General features: G+C 41.4%; 1 protein-coding gene across 1 annotated transcript in view; it reads left to right on the top strand.

Annotated features, from left to right (window-relative positions):
- Window positions 1-22,688, top strand: part of TMEM232 (transmembrane protein 232) — a 191,072-nt gene that overhangs the window by 167,914 nt on the left and 470 nt on the right. Inside the window, exon 12 of the mRNA XM_015419320.1 lies at window positions 14,714-14,801. Coding sequence (XP_015274806.1) covers window positions 14,714-14,801 — 88 coding nt within the window. The remainder of the gene's footprint in view (window positions 1-14,713; window positions 14,802-22,688) is intronic.

Genomic DNA, 22,688 nt, shown 5'->3' with positions numbered 1-22,688 from the left:
TCAAAAGCCCTATGGCTTGGGAGCCCCCCCGAACTCCCGTGGGGGTGCCGATCCAGCAGCACCACTCCCCCTCGCTGCTGTGCGGTGTGCCTTCCCAGAGAGCTGGGAAAGGCGTCTGCCATCATTGTGTCATAGACCCCGCCTCCCTCCCATGCTATTTCTGTCCCATGGCATGGGTGAAAGCTGGACTGGATCTAATATGGAAGCATCATCCATAAAACAACTGAATTGCTACTGCTCTTTCAATTATTTTGCCCAGATAGGGCAAATTGGAAACCAGCCGGTATTTTGCCAATTCAGCCAGATCCAGGGATGTTTTTTTTAGGAGAGGGTAAACCACTGCTTCCTTAAGCACCCTGGGGAACAGTCCCTCAGAGAGGGACTTGTTAATAATCCCCTTTAGGGCACCTCGAAACCCATCACAACCGGCTTTAATTAGCCACGATGGGCACAGATCAAGGCTGCAAGTGGTAGGGCGTACAGTTGAGAGCAATCTGTCAACTTCCTCTAGGCTGAGTGGACTGAAATAATCCATAACACTAGGTCCATCGCCTGTGTGGAGGCCACATCATCAGCATGGACATTGAAGTCACCCAAGACTATCAGTCTAGTGTGCTCCAATGCCCAGCCTGACACAGCCTCCACCAGAAATGGTAGGCTATTGGCTGGTGTGTTGGATGGATGGTACACCAACCAAATAGCCGAACTCTCCCCGGCTTCCCACACTAGGCCAGTACACTCTATGCCTGTGAGCTTCAGTGGCAAGAGTGCCCTAAAGGAGTAAGCCTCCCGAATGAACAGAGCCACTCCTCCCCCCACCTGCTGTGATTGGTGAAGGACTGAGAACCTGGGAGGAGCCAATTGGGAGAGAGCTACTGTCTCCCCATCTCAAACCCAGGTCTCAGTCCTGCATGCCAGGTCTGCATTCTGCTCAAGCAGGGAATCCCAGAGGACCATGGTCTTGTTATTTATAGACCTGGCATTACACACTCCAATGTCGGGGGGGGGGTCATTCAACCTAGCCCCACTACCTACAACCCCACCTTTCTTCCAGTGGGGACCAAAGGTAGTTTACATAATTCTTCTCTCCTCTGTTTTATCCTCACAACAACCCTGTAAAGTAGGTTGTGCTGAGATTGTGTGACTGGCCCAAGGTCAGCCAGAAAGAGTCTATGACAGAATGGGGATTTGAACTGGATTGTCCCAGGTCTCAGTCCTACACTTTGGCCACTATGCCATGCTGGAACAGCTACTGTTACATAGTTTCTAAGGATTCTGAAAGACCCTGGTATCTGCAAGCTAAAATTAAATAGCCTTTATTAAAGAAGAACATCTTGATAATATGCACATTTGGTGATATAGAGTTTTATTTTTTTTAATGATTTGTCAGCTCCTAAAAAGTCTTTTTTTGATACCAAGAAATTATGACAGTATAAGAAAAAATTAGAGGGACTGCTGGATTTCGCTGGGTGGAAAGAAACCAGTATCAGGTGTGTTTAAGTTTTGTTGAGATCAATAGGTTAAATGTTTTGTTGTTCACTTTAGTTCTGCTGATTTCAATAGTTCCTTAATAGTATAGTTCCTCAAACTATACTACACTAAGAGACTTCTATAGCTTTTCTTCTGTTGTACCACTTCAGGCTGCAGGTAGAGAATTGTTTAGTGTCATACATACAGAAATATCTTTTTACATAGGTATTTGTGAAGATTAAGTGCACATGGAAGGGGAGTTGTATTACAGTGACAAGCTCCATTCCCCAATGCATACATTTTTACAGGAAGGTGTATAAAAGTTTTGTTTTTTCAGGGATCCCAGTTGCATGAAGAGATGCCTAGACATACACAAAGATATGCACATAGGTTTATGATCCTTTATGTGAACATGTATATTGGAGATGGGACATATCTTGAGCTGTGATGCTGCTGTGCCCTATGTATATTTACAGTGTGACTCTAAGCAGGTATACTCAGAATGCTACTCATGTGCATTCAGTTGGGCTTAGTTCCAGATGAGTGTTCTTAGGATGGCAATAGATTCAGGTGGGTAGCCATGTTGGTCTGAAGCAATAGAACAAAGTTTGAGTCCACTGGCACCTTTAAGACCAACAAAGTTTAATTCTGGGTATAAACTATTGTGTGCACACAAACGTCTTCAGATACTTGTTAGTTGTTGGCCACCACCAATATGTTGTGTGACAAGGGCAATAGGAGTATGAGAAGATGTATCCATGTCAAAAGCTGCCTTCCACTGACATTCAGGGATATGTACCTCAGGATTTAGGCTTTCAGAATATCAAAAATCCATTTGAATTTAAGACATGCCATTTACTAGAATCTGAGGAGGAACATAGATACCTTGTCAGAACTAGAACCCTGCTGAGGTTGCAAGCAAATGCTTGAAACTATCCTGGTGTTTTCCACTAACATCACCATAGTTGTTTTTCCTCAAAGTCCCACACTATACAAACATAACCGTACTCTTAACTTTGTGAAAGATGTGATCAAAACTACTGGGTTAGAAAAAGGTGTCACAGAAAGTTAGATTACACGTACATGATAACAAGAGCACAATCTACTTTTTAAATGTCTCACTGATAATCCAGCAGAGCAACCATTACTGCAACAGGCAGAAACCTCTGCAGTATACTTCTGTATTAGGGAAGCCTTTGACTATTCAGAGTCCTATAATAGCTAAGATGCAGCAGGGGAACAATTGAACCTGCAATTAAGGCTGAGGCAGACATGACACTGCTGATGTCAGGTATTGTGACCTAAATAACATTTCGCAGTGGTAGACCATGTAGGAAATTGCAGAAAGAGTTGGCAGTGTTTCAGTTGCTTATTATTTATTGTGCTATTTTACACAAGGTTTATTGACAAAATGCCACGGTTTGCAGCAAACTACTCCTGTTCACTTAAAGCAAACCATAATTTTTTTAAAAAAGTTCAATGTTACTTCTGAAGCATGTATCACTTTACATTAGATGATGTCAGGTCTCATCACCCCTGCATTGTTTAATGTACATTAGTTCCATACTGTGAGTGCATAGCACTGTAGCACAGATTGAAGGAGTTATTATCTGATACTTTTCGACGTAAATGAAATGACTTCAATTACCAGCCTGGCAGGAAGTCAATACAAAGTCTTTCCTCAAAATTAAAAAATTACAATTCAGCACATCTTTTGGTATAAAAAAATCTCACAGAGTGGGATGCAGCTACAGCAAGTAATCAAAACAGACTCAGGGAAGCATTAATTCATCGGCACAAGTCCAAATGAGACTATCAAGCATCTAAAACCACAAATCAGAAGAAAACCTAGAAAGAGAGAAAAATCCAACTGATGTGTACCTAAGACTATTAGAAAAAGTATGGTTTAAAAGGGAGGGGGGACCCATGTTCTTTAAGGGGTATGCATGTAAATAGATTACTGATTTGTAATTAAACATTTTTAAGGATAAAGTAATCAATTTATTTATGAAAATCTGTGGTTGGTTTTAAAAGGAATGGGTATGCCACAACATCTGATTGTTTTGATGCGTAACCTGTACTCCAGACAAGAGGCTACTGTTATGACAAAATATGGAGAAACAGAATGGTTTCCAATTGGCAAAGATGTCATACAAGGATGTATTTTATCTCCTTATCTCTTCTATCTACATGGAAAACATATCATAAGGAAAGCTGAGTTCAATTTAAGTGAAGTGAAGGTGGAATGAAAATTGGTGGAAGGAACATTCACAATTTGAGATATGCAGATGGCACCACATTACTGGCAGAAAACAGTGAAGACTTGAAAGGTTAACACAGAAAGTGCCAAAGCAGGATTACAGCCAAACACCAAGCAGACAAAAGTAATGACTACTGGGGAATTACACAACTTTAAGGTTAACAATGAAGAAATGGAAATTGTTCAAGATTTTCCATTCTGTGGCTCCATTATCAACCAAAAGGGAGACTGCAACTAAGAAATTAAAGCCAGATTGAGACTGGGAAGGGCAACTGTGAAAGCTCTCAGAAAGATTCTTAAGTGTAGAAATGTGTTGCTGGCAAGCAAGATCAAGTTAATTCATGCCATAGCATTCTCCACTAGTATGGGTGTGAAAACTGGATAATGAAGAAAGCTGACAGGAATAAAGTTGATTCATTTGAAATGTAGTGTTGGAGGAGAGTTTTACAGATTCTGTGGACTGCCAAAGAGACAAATAAATGCATTCTAGACCAAATCAATCCTAATCTCTCCCTAGAAGCTAAAATGACTAAACTGAGGCTATCATACTTTGACCATGTTATGAGGAGACAAGAGCTGCTGGAAAAGAAAACAATGCTGTGGAAAGTTGAAGGCACTAGGAAAAGAGGAAGACACAACATGAGATGGATTGACTGAATAAGAGAAGCTACTGCCCTCAGTTTGGAAGACCTGAGTAAGGCTATTAATGATAGGATGTTTTGGAGGGCATTATTTCATATGGTCGCCAAAAGTCAGAAGTGACTTGACAGCACTTAACAGACACACACACGAGGATAAAGTTTTACAATATTGGGTTATTCTGTTTATACTTTTGATATAATTTGCAATGTTTATACTGTAAATTGCATTTATATTATGCTATTATTATTATTATTATTTTATTCTTCATTTTACAAAGCAGTCTTTTGGGAGTGGCTGGACAATTGTGAATATTAAAGATCATGCCTGTTCTCTTCAGTGGATCTAGCCTGCAGAGAATTTCCTTTTAACAAAGTACACAAGTTCATTGGAAGCTCTTTAATGACTAACTAGAGACAGCATCTTCTCCTCATTATTTATTTATTTATTCAATTTATACCCCGCCCTCCTCGCCGAAGCAGGCTTAGGGCGTCTTACAGAAAAGATTAAAATACATAAATAACAATTATAAAACACTCATAAAACAATTTTAAGACAATCCAAATACTGTGAAGTGCCAGTAACAGATTTAATACTAGATATGAGCTTTCATGTGCATGGTTTAAGATATTCAAAGTGAAACTAAATAACAAGCTAAGGTTATAAGGTCAACATATGTAATACTAACCCATTCAGTCCTCACATAGGTATTCTCAACAAGGACTATACATCCTCTGTATTTTAGTGTATTTCTTTTTCAGAATAATATATTAGAATACTGAATGTAATGCAAAGGAATAATGGAATGTTTTGCTGTTAAGTTACCTCCACGCCTGAGAAGAGACGAATGGTGACTCAGTTTTCTTCCCACAGTTAGAAAAGATGCCTTCTCACATTTATCCCATTTCGACATTTTTATTGCTTTGCTGTCCTTTTCCCCTCTTAATCAAAACAACTGTTGACTTTATAACCTTAGCTTGTTATTTAGTTTCACTTTGAATATCTTAAAGCTTCTGCATCATGTTACATGTTATTTGCAGTTCAGCCTGTATCTATAAGTTGAAATCTAGCTTCCTTTCCAATGTATTTGACAAAGTGTGCATGTACATGAAAGCTCATACCTTGAATAAACCTTTGTTGGTCTTAAAGGTGCCACTGGACTCTAAATTTATTCTCCTGCTTCAGACCAACACAGCTGACCACCAAGACTTAATACTAATAGCTATAGCAATGCTTACAAATGGTGGCAACAGTTGTGATGGTTCAGATGGTCTATATTGATTGTCAGCTCATTTTGGTCTATAAAGTCTTATTTCACCGTGACCTACCTGATAATATTGATACAGTATGTAAACTGGAGGCCCCTTGGCCATCTTCTGTTTCAGTTTTTGACACCTTCAGCCGGTTCTCCTCTACTGATGTTGACAGGATCCTGGATGCTGTTAGGCCAACCACTTGCCTCTTGGATCTGTATCCCTCATGGCTAGTGAAAGCTAGTGGTGAGAGGATATGGGGCCCACTGATGGACATTGTAAATCTGTCCCTGGAGTCAGGGGTCTATCCAGAGGGTCTGAAAGAGGCGGTGGTGGTACCGCTCCTGAAGAAGCCATCTTTGGATCCTATGGATCCAGCCAATTCGAATCTATCACTTCTGGTAAGGTGATTGAGAGAGCAGTAGTGGAACAGCTTCAGAGCTTTCTGGATGACACATTGGCATTGGATACATTCCATTCCAATCTGGCTTCCACCCTGGCCACAGGACAGAGACTGTGTTGGTTGCCCTGAAAAAAGATCTCCACAGACAGCTGGATCGAGGCAGGTCAATGCTACTGTTGTTGCTTGACCTTACAGCAGCATTTGACACAGTTGATTATGATCTTCTAACTCACCACCTCATGGATGTAGGCATTTGGGGGGTAGTCTTAAAGTGGCTTTCCTCCTTTCTTCAAGATCAAGGACAGAGGGTGGCACTGGGAGAGAAGATGTCAAATAGGTACCCCTTAGTATGTGGGGACCCTCAGGGAGCAGTCCTCTCCCCAGTGTTATTCAACATCTACATGCACCCCCTTGCCCAGCTGGTCCGGAGTTTTGGGTTGGGGTGCCATCAGTATGCTGATGACATCCAGCTATATCTGCTACTGGGTGGCCATCTGGATACCACCCCACATAATCTTGGCTGAGGGTTTGGAGGCTGTGGTGGGATGGTTAAAACAGAGCAGGCTGAGACTGAATACAATGAAGACGAAGGTTCTGTGGCTGGGGGGAGGTGCATCAGGGCTGGGGCATAGACTTCCTACTCTTGATGTGGCACCACTAATACCGGCACAGTCTGTCAAGAGTTTGGCCGTGGTCCTGGATGCCTCCTTAACTATGGAGGCCCAGGTCACGGATATTGCCAGACTGGCGTTTTTCCACCTATGCCAAGCATGGCAATTAGCCCCTTTTCTGTTGCGCCCTGACTTAGCCACAGTAATCCATGCAATGATTACCTCCAGATTAGACTACTGTAACTCGCTCTACACTGGCCTTCCCTTGAGACTGACCTTGAAACTCCAGGTGATCCAGAATACGGCTGCATGAGTCCTGATAGGAATGCCACAGATGGCACATATACAACTGGTGCCACGCCAGCTATACTGGCTCCCAGTGGAGTACCGAGTCAGGTGTTGGTATTGACCTTTAAGGACTTGAGTGATCTAGGACCAGCGTATCTTTGAGACCATCTCCTCTAGTATGTCCCTGGGAGAGCATTAGGCTCTGCTGAGAGAAATCTCCTGGTGATCCCTGGCCCCAAAGATATCCGGCTGTCCTCCAACCTAGTGGAACTCTCCGCCAACTTCCATCAGGGCCCTGCGGGACTTAATGCAATTCCACGGGGCCTGTAAGGCAGAGATGTTCCGCCAGGCTTTTGGGTGAGGACAGTGATGGTTTCCATCATAGCTGGCACCCTCCTCTTTTCTTCTTTCTTTTTCCCCATCCTGCCTGCTTTGGCCTCCCCCTTAACCTGCCCATGAGATGAAAGAACAGTATAGAGCAGGTTTCAGATCAAAATATAAATGCCACTGGAAAACTGTGAAACTTTGGGATGAACTGATTGTTGATTTTAAACTGTACTTTGTTTGTTGTAAATCGCCCAGAGCTCTGTGTAGTCAGGAACAGAGCAATTCAGAAATTTAAATAACAACAACAATAAATGCGGCAGGCATAGGCTGTAAATGGTAAACCAAGGAAAAGGGCCCTGTCACTTTTCAGTCATTTGATGTGGCCCCTTGACTGAAGGCCTGTTGGAAGAGCTCTGTCTTGCAGGCCCTGCAGAACTGTAAAAGGTCCCGTGGGGCCCTGATCTCTTCTGGGACTCATTCCACCCATATGGAGCCACCACTGGAAAGGCCCTGGCCCTGATTATAGCCAGGCTGGCATCAAGAGCCAGTTTGGTGTAGTGGTTAAGTGCGCAGACCCTAATCTGGCAGAACTGGGTTTGATTCCCCACTCCTCCACTTGCACCTTGCTGGATGATCTTGGGCAAGCTGTAGTTCTGATAAGAGCTGTTCTTGAAAAAGAGCAGTTTTTGTCAGAGCTCTCTCAGCCCCACCTACATCACAGGGAAATACCTCACAGGGTGCCTGTTGTGGGGAGGGGAAGAGAAAGGAGTTTGTAAGGCACTCTGAGACACCTTTGGGTAGTGAAGGGCGGGGTATGAATCCAATCTCTTCTTCTCTTCTTCTTTTACCTCACAGGGTGTCTGTTGTGGGGAGGGGAAGAGAAAGGAGTTTGTAAGCCACTCTGAGACACCTTTGGGTAGTGAAGGGTGGGGTATAAATCCAATCTCTTCTCTTCTTAATCTTCTTCTTCTTTGGGGCCAGTTGATTTTGGGACACTGAACACAGTGCTCTCTGGGGAACACGTGGGGAAAGGCAGTCCCTCAGACATGTAGGCCCCTGACCATAAAGGGCTTTAAAAGTGAGAACCAGCACGTTGAAATGAATTTGGTATGCTATCGGCAGCCAGTGCAGTGCTTTCAGAAAGGGAACAAGCTGCCTAATCAGCTGCAAATGATAAAAGTCTGACTTGGTAGTGGCTGCTACCTGGGCCTCCATTGTTATGGAGGCATCCAAGAGCACTCCGAAACTCTAAACCTCCGGCGCTGGCACCAACGGCGCTCCGTCAAAAGCTGGGAGTGGGACCCTTGGGCTGCCCCGGCTCAGGCACAGGACCTCCGTCTTCATCGGCTTCAATTTCAGTCAGCTCAAGTCTAAGCCATCCAGCCATGGCTTGTAACACCTGGTCCAGATCTTCCAGTTAAGAGTCAGACTGGCAACCAATGCTCCCTCTAAGCTGTGGTATCTTGTGAGCAAAAATTCTACTTTGTGAGCTGCTGGCATTAAAGTTGTGAGTAATTTGGCTGTTGCATAAATTAGCTTGCTCTGGAGCCATCCTTCTTGAGCTACGGCAAAAATGTGTGAGCTGGAAGCTAAAAACTGTGATCTAGCTCACACTAACTCAGCTTAGAGGGAACACTGCTGGCCATCCAGCAGTAGATAGAGCTGAGTGTCATCTACATACTGATGACATCCCAGCCCATGCCTCCGGGCAATCTGGGCAAGTGGGTGCATATAGATGTTGAATATCGGTGCAGAAAGCCTCTTGGGGCACTCCACAAATCAGTGGGTGCCTTTGGGATAGCTGTTCCCCTAGCCCCACCCTTTGTCCCCGACCCTGAAGGAAGGATGCATGCCATCACAAGGCAGACCCCTGGACTCCAGTGTTGGGGAGGCAGTGGATCAGGAACTGATGGCCTGAGCCTATCGGGGAGGGCGGGGTATAAATGTGAAAATAAATAAATAAATAAATAAATAAAATAAACTGTGTTGAACGCTTCCCTAGAATATAGGTTTGCATAAGGAAAGTCCAGAAGGCATAGCTAAAAGCACCATTGCTGTCCGTGTGTCTGGTCAGGCAGGGCCATGACATGCCCTTCTTTCTGATATTTGTCATTAATTTGGCCTGGACCTCAAATTCGAATGTATTATTATAATATAAAAGAGGATGTTTCCTATCTCTTCTGTTGGTTTTCAATAATGGGGTATTGTATACAGTCTTAACCAAAAGTGAAAGGATTAATTGTTTCAAGTTATATGCTCAGTAATGAATATCCAAAAAGAGAATTTGATTGGAAAGACTATGTCTGTTTTCTGCTCCACTGGAAATATTGTGGGTCACAATGCACCAAATCAGTCTCTGCTTACCAGGCTCATATTAAATCAATTCAGATTTATTTTGTGTGCACGCTTAGCAAACTACAGATTGCACTTCAGGTGCTACAAAATCAATACCAAAGGAAAACTAAGCAATTCAAATGATTTCTCCAGCTCAAACTATACTTCACAAAACATAGAGGGAGCTGACAATGGACTAAGAGGCTGAACAGAGTTTAAGCAATCAAGTAGTCAAACAGTGTCAAGTTGGCAAGATCAGGAGGCATCTATGATACAATCAATGGTATCTTTGACTTTTAAAACTATGCATGTCTCAGTGTAAATTAAGTTCTACTTGGAGGTTGAAACAAATAACATAAAAGTAGAGAAAGTTACAACAAAATCCGTTGTCTTGGTATAAGTTGGCAGAACTTATGAATTGCAATATTTCCATTGAAGCAGAAAATAGACATTGTCTTTACAAACAAATCCTTTTTCTGAAGATTCTTACTGAGTATATGGGGCTGCAGTGGCTTAGAGGTTAAGGCACTGAGCTGCAGACTGGAAGGTCTGTAATTCAGCAGTTTGAGACCCTAGTGCTGCTGGATGGAGTGAGTTCCCGTCTCTGGCCCCAGCTCCTGCCAACCTAGCAGTTCAAAAGCAAGAAATTGCAAGTAGATAAATAGGTATTACTTTGGTGGGAGGTAACAGAGTTACCTTTTGAATTATGGTGCTGGAGAAGACTCTTGAGAGTCCCCTGGACTGCAAGGAGATCAAATCAGTCAATCCTAAAAGAAATCAACCCTGACTGTTCTCTGGAAGGCCAGATACTGAAGCTGAAGCTCAAATACTTTGGCCACCAAATGAGAAGGGAGCACTCACTGGAGAAGATCCTGATGCTGGGAAAGATTGAAGGTCAAAGAAGAAGGGGATGGCAGATACATCTTTATTAAAGGAAAACTTGAGGAGCGTTCAGTCACTTTAGCTTCTATATATGCTCCAAATAAGGGCCAAAGAGGCTTTATCAGAGAGACTCTGGAGAAACTAACACAATTTGCTGAAGGAGACATAATCATAGGTGGGGATCTCAACATTATTATCGACAATACCCTTGATAGATCGCATCATAACCCCACTGATAGAAAATCTAAACAGAGGTACACTAATCTAGCTTCAATATTGACAGACCATAATCTGCTAGATGCAAGAAGAAGAAGAAGAAGAAGAGATTGGATTTATACCCCGCCCTTCACTACCCAAAGGAGTCTCAGAGTGGCTTACAAACTCCTTTCCCTTCCACTCCCCACAACAGACACCCTGTGAGGTAGGTGGGGCTGAGAGAGCTCTGACAGAAACTGCTCTTTTTCAAGAACAGCTGTACCAGAACTATGGCTTGCCCAAGGTCATCCAGCAGGTGCAAGTGGAGGAGTAGGGAATGAAACCTGGTTCTCCCAGATTAGAGTCCACGCACTTAACCGCTACACCAAACTGCATGGCGTATAATGCATCCATCTGCTCGAGACTACATGTATTTCTCGGCGGTGCATAACATGCACACTAGGATCGATTTCATTTAAATTTCACCAAACCTGTTGGATAGGGTATTAGACACATCTATTGTCCCGTCCCAGTGGTTGGACCATGCGTGGACTGAATGCATGATTTCGCAGGCAGACCAAACAAAACCGCAGAGACAGTGGGCTTTAGGACATTAAGTTATACTTCGAAGAAAATGACACAAATGAGGTTTCCCTGACCACATGTTGGGATGCTATGAAGCCTGTATTGTGAGGTAGACTCATTTCCAAGGCTTCTTTCCTAAAAAGACAAAGGTAACAGGCAGAAACAAACCTTCTGGGAAAAATTAAATCTTTAGAGCAAAAACACAAAGAAACTGGTTCTAAGCAGGTTCTAAAATAACTGACAATAGAAAGAAAAGCCCTCAGCATGCTGGAAATATCTAAAATTAAACACCTAATTTTTACAAAGCAAAAGTATTGGGTAAAGTCGCCTAGGTCACTAAATCTTTTAGCACACAAGGTTAAAGAACTTAAAACGTCTAAGCAAATTAAGGCCTTAAAAACTACAAAAGGAGACATAGTCACACAAAAAAACAGCTATATTAGAGGTTTTGGAGCAATACTATAAAGGGCTATAACACCTGTAAGTACTGATATACTCTGCAAGACTATGGTTGGGTTCCCTATACATACCAAATTAGAAGATAATCATAGGCTGGTCATGGAAGAACCTGTAACAGAGAAAGAAATTTTAGACACCATAACATTACTGAAAAACGAAAAAGCCCCAGGATCAGATGGCTTCCCATCCGAGTTTTATAAAGTATTTGCGACAGAGCTCTCTGTTTTAGACACAGGTACTATCCCCACATCTTGGAAACAGGCGATCACAGTTGTCATACCTAAGAAGGGAGGTGATTTGACAAGTCCTAAGTCATACAGACCTATTTCGTTATTGAACCAAGACATGAAAATATTCACATCAATTTTGGCCAAGAGAATGAGCCACCTTTATTTCACAATATATACATACCGACCGGGTAGGCTTTATACCCTATAGAGACCTTGCAGATAACTCCTTGAAAACATTAAATCTCCTCAAGCACAGCACTGAACTTAAAAAACCCACGGCCCTTCTCTCTTTAGACATAGAGAAGGCTTTCGATATGGTGGAGTTCGCATATCTCTTTAAGGTACTCAGAAACATGTGTTTTGGCCCCAAATTAATACAAGCTATAGAAGGCCTGTACGCAAATCCAACCACCAGTATTAAGTCCAATGGGTCACTATCAGCCAGCATAAACCTTAAAAGAGGCACAAGACAAGGGTGCCCATTGTCACCATTATTGTTCACCATGGCGATTGAACCACTAGCACACACCATTAGGATGAATCATCAAATTGAAGGGATCAAAATCAGGAATACGGAATATAAAATTTCAATGTTTGCAGATGATATGTTGATTTATGTTACTAATCCTTTGCAGTCAATACCTACGTTACTGCACATGTTAACATCGTTTGTAGAGGTATCAGGGTTGCACATTAACCATTCCAAATCGCAAATACTCCCAATTCATATTTCTGAAACGGGGCAATCCCTTCTCAAACAGCAGTTTCAATTTAGTTGGGTCTCTGATTGCTTAACTTATTTGGGAATAAAAATTCCATTAGAACTAATGCATCACAACCACAACATAACGTACAAGGAAATTCACAATACTATCTCCAAATGGGAAAGACTAAACCTAACCTGGCTTGACAAATTTAATTTGATAAAATCATTTCTTTTACCAAAATTCTTATTTCTGTTTAGAACGATCTCCATTGCTATCCCAATGTTGACACTTAAAAAATGGCAAGATTCTTTATTGAAATTTTTGTGGGGCAGATGCAAAGCTAGGATTGGATTTCACATTCTGAGGAAATCTTGATCCCAAGGGGGATTTGGATGTCCTGACTTAACAACATACCATAAAGCAACTCTCCTGGCAAATATTATTAAAACACAAAGCTCAACATCTCAGCCTGACTGGGTCAAATTATGCTCTGATCTTATCCATCCACACTCAATAGGCCACATGCTTTTGGATAAGAAAATTAATCCTGTAGCTACTAAATCACTTAATGAGTTCCTGACGCCTATGTTCAACTCATGGAAAACAATTAGAAAATTTTACTTACCTGAGGTGTTGAGGTACTCCACTTTTACCCATAAAACATAGTTTGTGGAGATTTGTGATCCCACCCTTCTCAAAACGTGGAAAGCAGCAGGGCTTTCACATTTTTGTGACGTTGCGTCTAAAAAGGGTCTGTTTCAAAAAAATGAAATTGAGAAAGCTTTAGGGAAAACAATACCATGGTGGGCTGTAACTTGGACCTCATAATACAATTGTCGCCAAACTTGGAGAGCAGGTAGAGGAGAATCGTCTGGAGACCCCTTGTGAGTTTGGTGTCTCTAGTACACCGGTGAGCATTCTACCACATCACAAATTTCACAACCTGAACTGGTTCATCTAGTGCCAAAAACTTTGTGATGGTCTGTGGTTTGCAAACCACACACACCACAAACCATGAACTGAACTGAACTGCATTTTCCCGGTTTCTGCCCATCCCTACCTGAGAACTCATTAATTAACCATCAGCTCACTGCCATTTGTGTGACAGTGGTTATTCTGTTATGATGGTATTAAAAGGATGTTCAGCCAATATTTCCCCTGGTTTTTAAGAGATACAATTTAGGAACTTTTTTCTTTGCTGTGTGAAAATTAAACCCCCTCAGCACATTGAAAGGGGGGAACCACCCTGGAATATATGTATAGTGCACATGTGGTATATTTTAGTCACAACGCTGTAGTGTCTAATGATCTTATGATTATAATTATAACCTGAACTCAGAGTAATTATAGAGCTAGGCATAACTGCAGAAATAAATATGCAATAACAGACTAGAACTGATTTGGAGGGGGGAACCCTGCATACACCAAACCAAATGATACAGAGCAGCATTACACTATAGAAGGCATGGCTTTAAAGGGGGATTAGACAAATTCATGGAGGATAGGTCTAGCTATGACTGTTAGCCATAACTTCTGTATTCAGATGCAGTGTATCTTTTTATCAGTATACCTCTACATGCCAGTTGTTGGAGGGCAGCAACAAGGGACAGACTTTGGCTTTTCTTACCCTACTTGTGGGTTTTCTGAAGATATCTAGTTAGCCAGTCTTGGAAATAAGATGCAGAAGTAGATGGACCTTTGATTTAATCCACCTGGGTTCTTAAGTATGTTCTTATATAGTAATTCAGATTTAAGTCTTTCTCCTTCCTATATCAGTGTTCCACAAAAAATAACTTTATGCAGTGTTTAGATTAAATGTGGAAACCTGATATTTTGGAAATCTTAACCAGTTGAGGGTCAGGATTCAAGTCCAGTGGCACCTTAAAAGACCAACAAAATTTCCAAGGCATAAGCTTTCGAGAGTCAAAGCTCCCTTCAGGCCACATCAAGGAGATAGTAGACTTGACATTGTCAGTCAGGATCAACTGATATTCAAACAAGGGTGGGCATTCTCACATAGGCACAACATTGAGGTTGAATAACAAATTTCTCCCTCTTTCTTTCCTAAAGGGAAAAGTTTTTGCAACCACAGGTATCAAAACATCCAGATTTCTTTACCCGCATTGATATGGAGCTAAGAAAAATCATTGAAGATCAGGTGAGAGCAGGTTTTCAAATTTGCATTTGCTTACATTTAATGCTGTTTATTTCAAAATCCACAATTTGCCAACATGATTATCAGCTAATGAACCTCTGCAGCCCTTTAATTAACTTTCTGAGTTATGCCTTCTGTTATTTTAAAATAAAACCATGATTCAATCTGATAAAGACCTGATATGCAAGTGAAGCACTGATATTTTTAATGTACATTTCTATGAATTAGATCCTTATTGTTGGGCTTAGTGTTCTGATGATTGCACTTTATCCTTGATAGATCAGAAAGGCATTTATTTTAATTGTTTTATTGAGAAACCTTAAAAGCAAAAATAGGGGAGGCACTCAAACCCCTGAATCTCTCCATGGTCCCCATTCATTTCTGCCCCCCCCCCCCCAATTTCTGTGTTCTTTGCTGGGTATGGATGGTGTTGTTCAAGAGGATTTTCTGTAGTACTGAAACAGAGCAAAATGCCCTCCTGTCTGTCATTCACAGCTGTAACATCTTCCTTGAGGTTACTTTGATACAGGCCCCTTCCAAACTGGAGCTGATCAAAAAGGGTGAAAAAAATACACGTGTGTATGACTGAGCAGAAGTTCATAGTTGTGTGTACTTGGCATGGTAGACCAGAGACATCTGAAAGTGAATGCATGCTTGTCTGAGGCTGTTTAAAGTTTGAATTTGGTACCATGACACATCAAAGCCACTATTACTTATAAGAAAATAGCTGGAGACAGTTCACCACATTAAGGCATCATGTCTATTAACTAAAAATACGCTAGTAGGTTTTTATGTATATTTGTGATTGTGAATCTAACTAATCATCTTTTCCCTGTTACCTGTAAGCAACTTGCCCACAAGAACAGCATTAAACTTCTAACAGCACAATTGCTATACTAAACTGTTATGCATGCATCGAAATCAGTTCAGACCTATAGAAACTAATAGGCCAGCTGCACAGTTATATATTAATTGATTCAAATCCCAGCCTTCTGTACATTTTCACCTGGAGATAAATTTCTTCACTAAGTTTGAGAGTGAATATCCTCTGGATATTTGCAGAATACTCTCCATTTATTGTTTTGCAGTTGGAATCATTTGAATGAGCCTACCACTACGTGTTAGAACTGAATTGACACCACTGGTGCTAATTGTTAGGAGATGATCCACTGATAGTTCATAACAGCTGGGAGAATGTGACCCTTCCCAGGTGAGGAAATGGGGCAGGTGTGGACATCTGAAGAAACAGCAGGTTCAAGTTTTCAAGAGAAATAAGGAGAGGCCAACAGAGAGAGCTGAGTGTTGGCAGAAGCACTCTGGAGTGCAGGAACTCCCTCTCTCCAGGGATCTGATGAGGGATATGGGAATGCCTCTTTGCCTCCAGCTGTGCTTTGTTTGTACATTGGCAAATAAAGCTGACACTACAGAAGTCTCTACTAGTGCTGTCTCTTTCAAAAGGAACAAAACCCAGGTTTTATTTATTACTTTTTATTCATTTATTTATTCATTTAGGTCACTTTTAGGCACCCAGGTGCCCTTGCAGCTTCTTGCTGCTCAAGGAAGTAGGGAGTAAGTAACAGTATATTCAGCACCATGTTTAGCACTGAAAACTTTTGCACTGAGTTCAACCTTGCAGAGTATCTGGACCCTAGCTTAAGTAGCAGTCCCCATTTGAAAGTAGCTCACATATACCAGTCAAGAGTTAGTGATATTTCATAGCTGACACACTGTAGTAATGAGTATTTTACAAGATCTGACAGGTGACACACAGATGCCAACATCTGACTGTCAGCATTTAACAGCATCTGATAGCTAACATGTGGTTGCAATCAATATTTGACAGTAACAGATCAGATGTACTGCAACCGAATGTAATGGATTTTCTATTAACTGCGTTAATTCATGTAATATATGAAAACATGTAACACATCATGTTTCACTTCCACAATATAAATGTCATATTTCAAGGTCAAATTTCAGCATCAAACCCCAAAATCTTATTTAGTTTCAAAATCTTGCAATTTCAGATACCCAGCTACAGATAATAGGTAGTCATTGACTGCTGTCAGGGCTGCTGTCAGCATACTCTGAAATGGAACAGCTGCTGGGGCCCAGGGCTTCTTTGCTGTGGCCCACTGCTACCAATCTCTCACCCACTCACTCGCTAGTATTCTACCTCCTGGCTCCAGCTGCCACCAGGGAAAGGGTTGTGGGTGGTGCAGGTGGCTGTGAGCATGGTTAGTCTCACAAGTGGGCAGGGGGAAGGATGCACAAGCAGGTTGGAGGCAAGGAAATGGGTGGGAAGGAATGAGAGAAGAAATAAGGAGGTTGGTGGAAGAGGGATGGGGCCCCTGGGAGCCCTGTGTCTAGGCTGCCCCAAAACCTGGAACTGGCCCTGGCTGCCATGCACTGCCCTGGGGGTGGGAGTGTGTGATTGGAGTCTATGCGTGTTATTTCGTAAATCTAGGTGCTTCATTTAGAAAACAACAATCCGTAATTTGGCCTAGAGACAAATAATACTCCCCCCCCCTTTTCAGGGAACTGAGAGTTATTCAATACAGGCTATATTACCTGTGATATGGATGCTCATTCCATAATTGTGTTTGTTTGCAGCTTTTATAAATTTCTGCAGTGCTTTCACAGTCCTGAAAATCTGTTTGACTACTGTTGAAAGAGGGACAAAAGACATGAGCCTGTACATGATGGGAAATGACATCTCTTTCATACTACCTTAAACTCTCTTTTAAAACTGTAGTCTGCCTCCAGCCAGAGATCATGGCTTGGTCTATACAAGCAGCAGATTAAGCTAGAAATGCCGTCTTGGAATTGTGGGGTGGTAGAATGGACTTCAGACTGTAGACAGGGGGAATCACACATTTGAAATGCTGGTTTGCATAGATAATTTCCCAGAAGTATAAAACTGTCATGCAGGAAGGAACCGTCATGCTGGACCCTTTCTCCCTAGTACTAGTTTTTTACTTACGTGGAATATTGTATGCATAGGGTCATTAATCAGTGGCAGCTCTCTTCTGCAGTCTGGAGCAGTACAATCCACTCTAATGCAAAATGCTGGCCTGGATGAATCACAAGTGGGAATTAAGACTGCTGGGGAAAAGATCAACAACCTCAGATATGCAGACGATACCACTCTAATGGCAGAAAGTGAAGAGGACCTAAAGAGCCTCTTGCTCAGGGTAAAAGAGGAGAGTGCAAAAGTGGGCTTGAAGCTCAACATCAAAAAAACTAAGATCATGGCATCCGGCCCCATCACTCCTTGGCAAATAGAAGGGGAAGTCGTGGAAGTAGTGACAGACTTCACATTCCTGGGATCCCAGATCACCACAGACTGTGACAGCAGCCATGAAATTAAAAGATGTCTGCTCCTTGGGAGGAAAGCGATGGCAAACCTAAACAGCATGATAAAAAGTAGAGACATCACCCTGCCAACAAAAGTCTGCATGGTCAAAGCAATGGTATTCCCAGTAGTCATGTATGGCTGCGAGAGTTGGACTATAAGGAAGGCCGAGCGCCGAAGAATAGATTCTTTTGAACTATGGTGCTGGAGAAGACTCTTGAGAGTCCCTTGGACTGCAAGGAGATCAAATCAGTCAATCCTCAAAGAAATCAACCCTGAATGTTCCCTGGAAGGACAGATAATGAAACTGAAGCTCAAATACTTTGGCCACCAAATGAGAAGGGAGCACTCACTGGAGAAGACCCTGATGCTGGGAAAGATTGAAGGTCAAAGAAGACAGGGATGGCAAAGGATGAGATGGTTAGACAGTGTCATAGATGCAACGAACATGAAATTGAGCAAACTTCAGAGGACGGCAGATGACAGGAAGGCCTGGCGTGATCTGGTCCATGGGGTCGCGAAGAGTCGGACTCGACTGTGCGACTGAACAACAACAACCATGTAGACCACTGCCTCCACCCACCCCCTAGGGGGCTCTTTCTTCTCGTTTAGCCTCACTTATCTCAAGCTTTCTTCTCTTTTAGCCTCACTTATCCCAAGCTTTAAGTCAAGACCTTCTTGCTTCCTAGAGCAATTAGGATTTCTTGGCCCTGCTTATATTAAGGAGTGTGTCTGACATCATGGCACCAAAGACAGTAATTGCCATCCTTCATTTGAGAGACTCTCTAGTGAGTACTTCCACTGCAGCTTCACTTTTGAAATTTTAATCTTAGGTGCAATTGAGTGGAAGGTAGTGCTACTGCTGCTGCTTCTCTTAGTTTCTTTAAAAATAGTATGTTAAGCAGTTTCTGTTTCTGACTTTACTCTTCTGGGACTAGTATGGTACAATAGAGTTATATTTGTTATGGAAGAAAAATGTTCAAATCCCCATTCAGATATGAAGTGAGCTAGTTTGTCTTCGACAACTCCATCACTCTCAGCCTTCCCTATCTATAGTGTGATGAAGTTGACATTTTAAAATGCTATAAACATTCTTATTAATGACAACAGTCACATACATTTGGAGACATTCTCTGACATTTGGGGTTTGAAACTTATTCTTGCCATCTCTCAGGTAACTGTCCTGACTCAGTGTTCTTTCTTTCCGAAGTTTTCCTACAACTGCTATTATTAAGCCAGTCTGGGGGCTGAAACAATCATACCTTTTATGATACATTAAACAAGCATTTAAAGTTAATTCTCCATTGAGTTCCTACTCTGTAGACAGCAAAAGTACCAAGCGCACTGGGATATATTTTAGAACTCAGGGCAGCTTTTTCAAGTGGTAATAATGGTAACCATGGCAAACATGCCTACAAGCTACTAGTTTGCTTACAGTACTCTGTTAAAGGAAAGTCATTTCACTATTTAAGATTGGCCAGTCCCTAATGTAATTGTGAGCATCCCATCATATCCATCAGCTCCCCAAAAACAGTTTTCTCGGAATTTGAAATTGCTTCCCTTATGCATCAGAGCCTTATCACCTCTTTTTATGTGGCCATTATTTCCAAACCCTTTCTCCTTTATCCTCCTTTTTAAACCTAAGCTGCACTTCTTTCTTAATAAATGACACACTTTTATTGCTGTTTTACTCTGAGCTGCAGTTTCTACGCATAAGACCATCCCTTCAGGGCCTCCATTAATGCAGTAATGATGCTGTCGTGGAGGTTCAGAACAAGAGATATGAACTTCTCCTTCACTGCAGCACTAAAGACTTTTTAGTCTTTTCTGCACAATATTTTTAGAGGCCACAATTTGTGTTCTTTGCAAAGGTTGCACTTGATTCCCCTCCTTCCTTTGCTTGTGTTGAACAGCTGGTTAGACCATGAGTTTAGGAAGGAAAGATGAATGCATATAATGCTCCTTTATAGAGACAGTCTGCATTTTGAAATCCAAAGGCCTCATGGATCCCTTTAGTCTATCTGTCTGTCTGTCAGTTTTACAGCAATTAGAAGCGCCTATGAACAAAGCATGGGTGGAGGGGGAACTCGACCCCCCCCAGTAAAACGTGAAAAGTGGTTTTCAATCGAGAACAAAAGACTTTAAGCTAATCTAAACCGAAGAAAATATTAATGAAGTCAGAAACTGCATGCCAGTATAAAGCCGACTAAAATAATTGAACTTTTATCTTGTTTTGGAAAACTTACTTCTTGTTGATGTTATGGCGGGGAGAGGGCGGAGAATGATGCCGGAGAAGAAACCACTCCCAGGAAATAATCAACCAATGACTCCCTCCCAGAACCAGGAAGTAACTACAGATTTTTCTACACTGCTAGCAAATGCACTGCGCTCTCTAATGGAGCAGATGATGAATCTCAACACCAAATTGGACACGGTCCAAAAACAATTGACTCAAATGGATAAAAGAACCTCAGTTACGGAGAAAACAATAAAAATGATCAAAAAAAGACTGAGAGTATTAACAAAATAATGGATGAAGCAGACAAAGAAAGATCCTCTGACAAAACACAGCTAATACAGCTCCTGCTGGAAAGATCCATATATGTTCTACGTTTCCAAGAGATTCCAAAAGAAAAAAAATGAGAACTTAAAGGAACTTTTAGCAGACGCTCTTGCACCACTAATGGATTATAAATGAGAAGAATTATTGAACGAGATGGACTTGGCCTACAGGATTTATTTGGACTTTATAAAGAAAAACAAACTCCCAGGAGAAATTTATGTGAAATTCACAAAACGATCTACCAGGGATCTGGTGCTAAAATCCACAATGGGGAAGGCTTTAAAAATCCAAAACGAAGATGTAAATTTTTTGAAAGATATCCCCTTTGAAGTGAGGAAGAAGAGGAGACTTTATAAGGAACTTACTCTCTTTCTTCAAAAAAGGGAATACCCTACAGATGGGTATTCCCTGAAGGAGTGAGATTCAGCTATAAGGACAAAAAAATTCAGATTGATTCTGTTCCTAATGCAAATAAGTGTATGACTCAATTTTCAAAGCCAAATCAAAATAAAAAAGAAAAGAAGATGGAACTTTCTGCGGAGGAAGAAGAAGGTGTCGAAGAATCCTACTCACAGGATTCAACAAGCACTAGTTCTAAATCTTCAGAGACTTTGGAATCTGAAAAAGGAGAAGTTGCGCCCAAACCTCGGACAAGGAAGAAACGCAAGAAGAAAAGACTCTGAAACTAAGATGGATGTTTATGCAGTTTTTGTTAAAACAATATTCAAAGCTAATTTTTATTCTTAAACTTTTATTTACAATGTTATCTTAATATTAGTAGGTGCTTTAGTTAAAAATACATGTAATCCAGATTGTGTCACTCATTAGCTCCACTCCCCTAGTTCCCAGTAGAATTGTAGTGTATAATGTATTAGAGTTCCTCTCCCCTACTCCTGTAGCTTTAGTGATGTAGTAATGGAAAACCAATAAAATCCTTACCAAAAAAAAGAGAGAGAATAATTCATATAAAAGTAGCTTCATGTATTAGTGACATCTGGTATTTTCAATATCAGAGAAAACTAATGTTTTTGGAAGTTCTTCATATAGAACTCACCTTGTTAAGATATGTTCAAATGAAATACCCACCACACAAAATTAATGTGGCCCAGTTCTGTATATGTCTTCTGTATACAAATAACAAATGAAGTAGCAAGTCACTAGCTGTCCATACAATCTGTCTCTAAGGATTGTTTTAAATATAACCAAGATAAGAGTTGTAGAGTGTTTGCTAAAAGAAAAGTGCTGTTGAAGTTAATAAGCCTTGTGGATATCATTTAATGTGCTCTAGAACTTCATGAGCTTCCCAAGCTATAGGTCTGGCTACTTCTGCTATTGAAGTTTTATATTTAAGTGAGGTAATGTTAAAACCAAGTTGGCTTCATGAACATCTGCTTTTCTCACTGGAAAAAAATAAAATATTTCTGTTTTGGAATACAATAAACAAGTGTTAAAGCATTGACTGGGAATGGGTTCAGCACTGAGGGCCACTTTGGAAATGAATCACGAGTCAGAGGGTGGCAGGTGATGTGCACATTTAATGTGCATAACATTAATAGAACTTTCATACAATGTGTATGTATACAGCAGTAGCCAGACCACAGCTGGTAGATGTGTTGCATTTCTTTCATGATGCTGATGGCACTGGCTGTGTGCCTTTTGCCTCCCTGTCTTTCCCACACTTCACTTTCAGGTAACAGTTCCTGACATATTGGGAAGCATGACAATTCCCTATCTTGGCTGAACCTCACAGCTAGCTGGGATGACCAAAAGCCCTGCAGTTGCTAGCCACATGAATGTCACATCACAAGGCAGATTTTTTTTAAAAAAATGAGACAAACTTCTATTTGAAAATGTAATCATTATATAGCTCTTACTCCTGCTTTTCAGACATTTGATATACTCATTGTCGGTGAACACTGTACTGTGCTTTGAAAGAAATCAACCAGAGCCTCCGACAATCCTATCAAGAGGC

The sequence above is a fragment of the Gekko japonicus genome, unplaced genomic scaffold (genome assembly GCF_001447785.1).
Source record: "Gekko japonicus isolate JY-2015 unplaced genomic scaffold, Gekko_japonicus_V1.1 scaffold257, whole genome shotgun sequence".
NCBI lineage: Eukaryota > Metazoa > Chordata > Lepidosauria > Squamata > Gekkonidae > Gekko > Gekko japonicus.
This window is presented reverse-complemented; position numbering and strand designations above follow the sequence as displayed.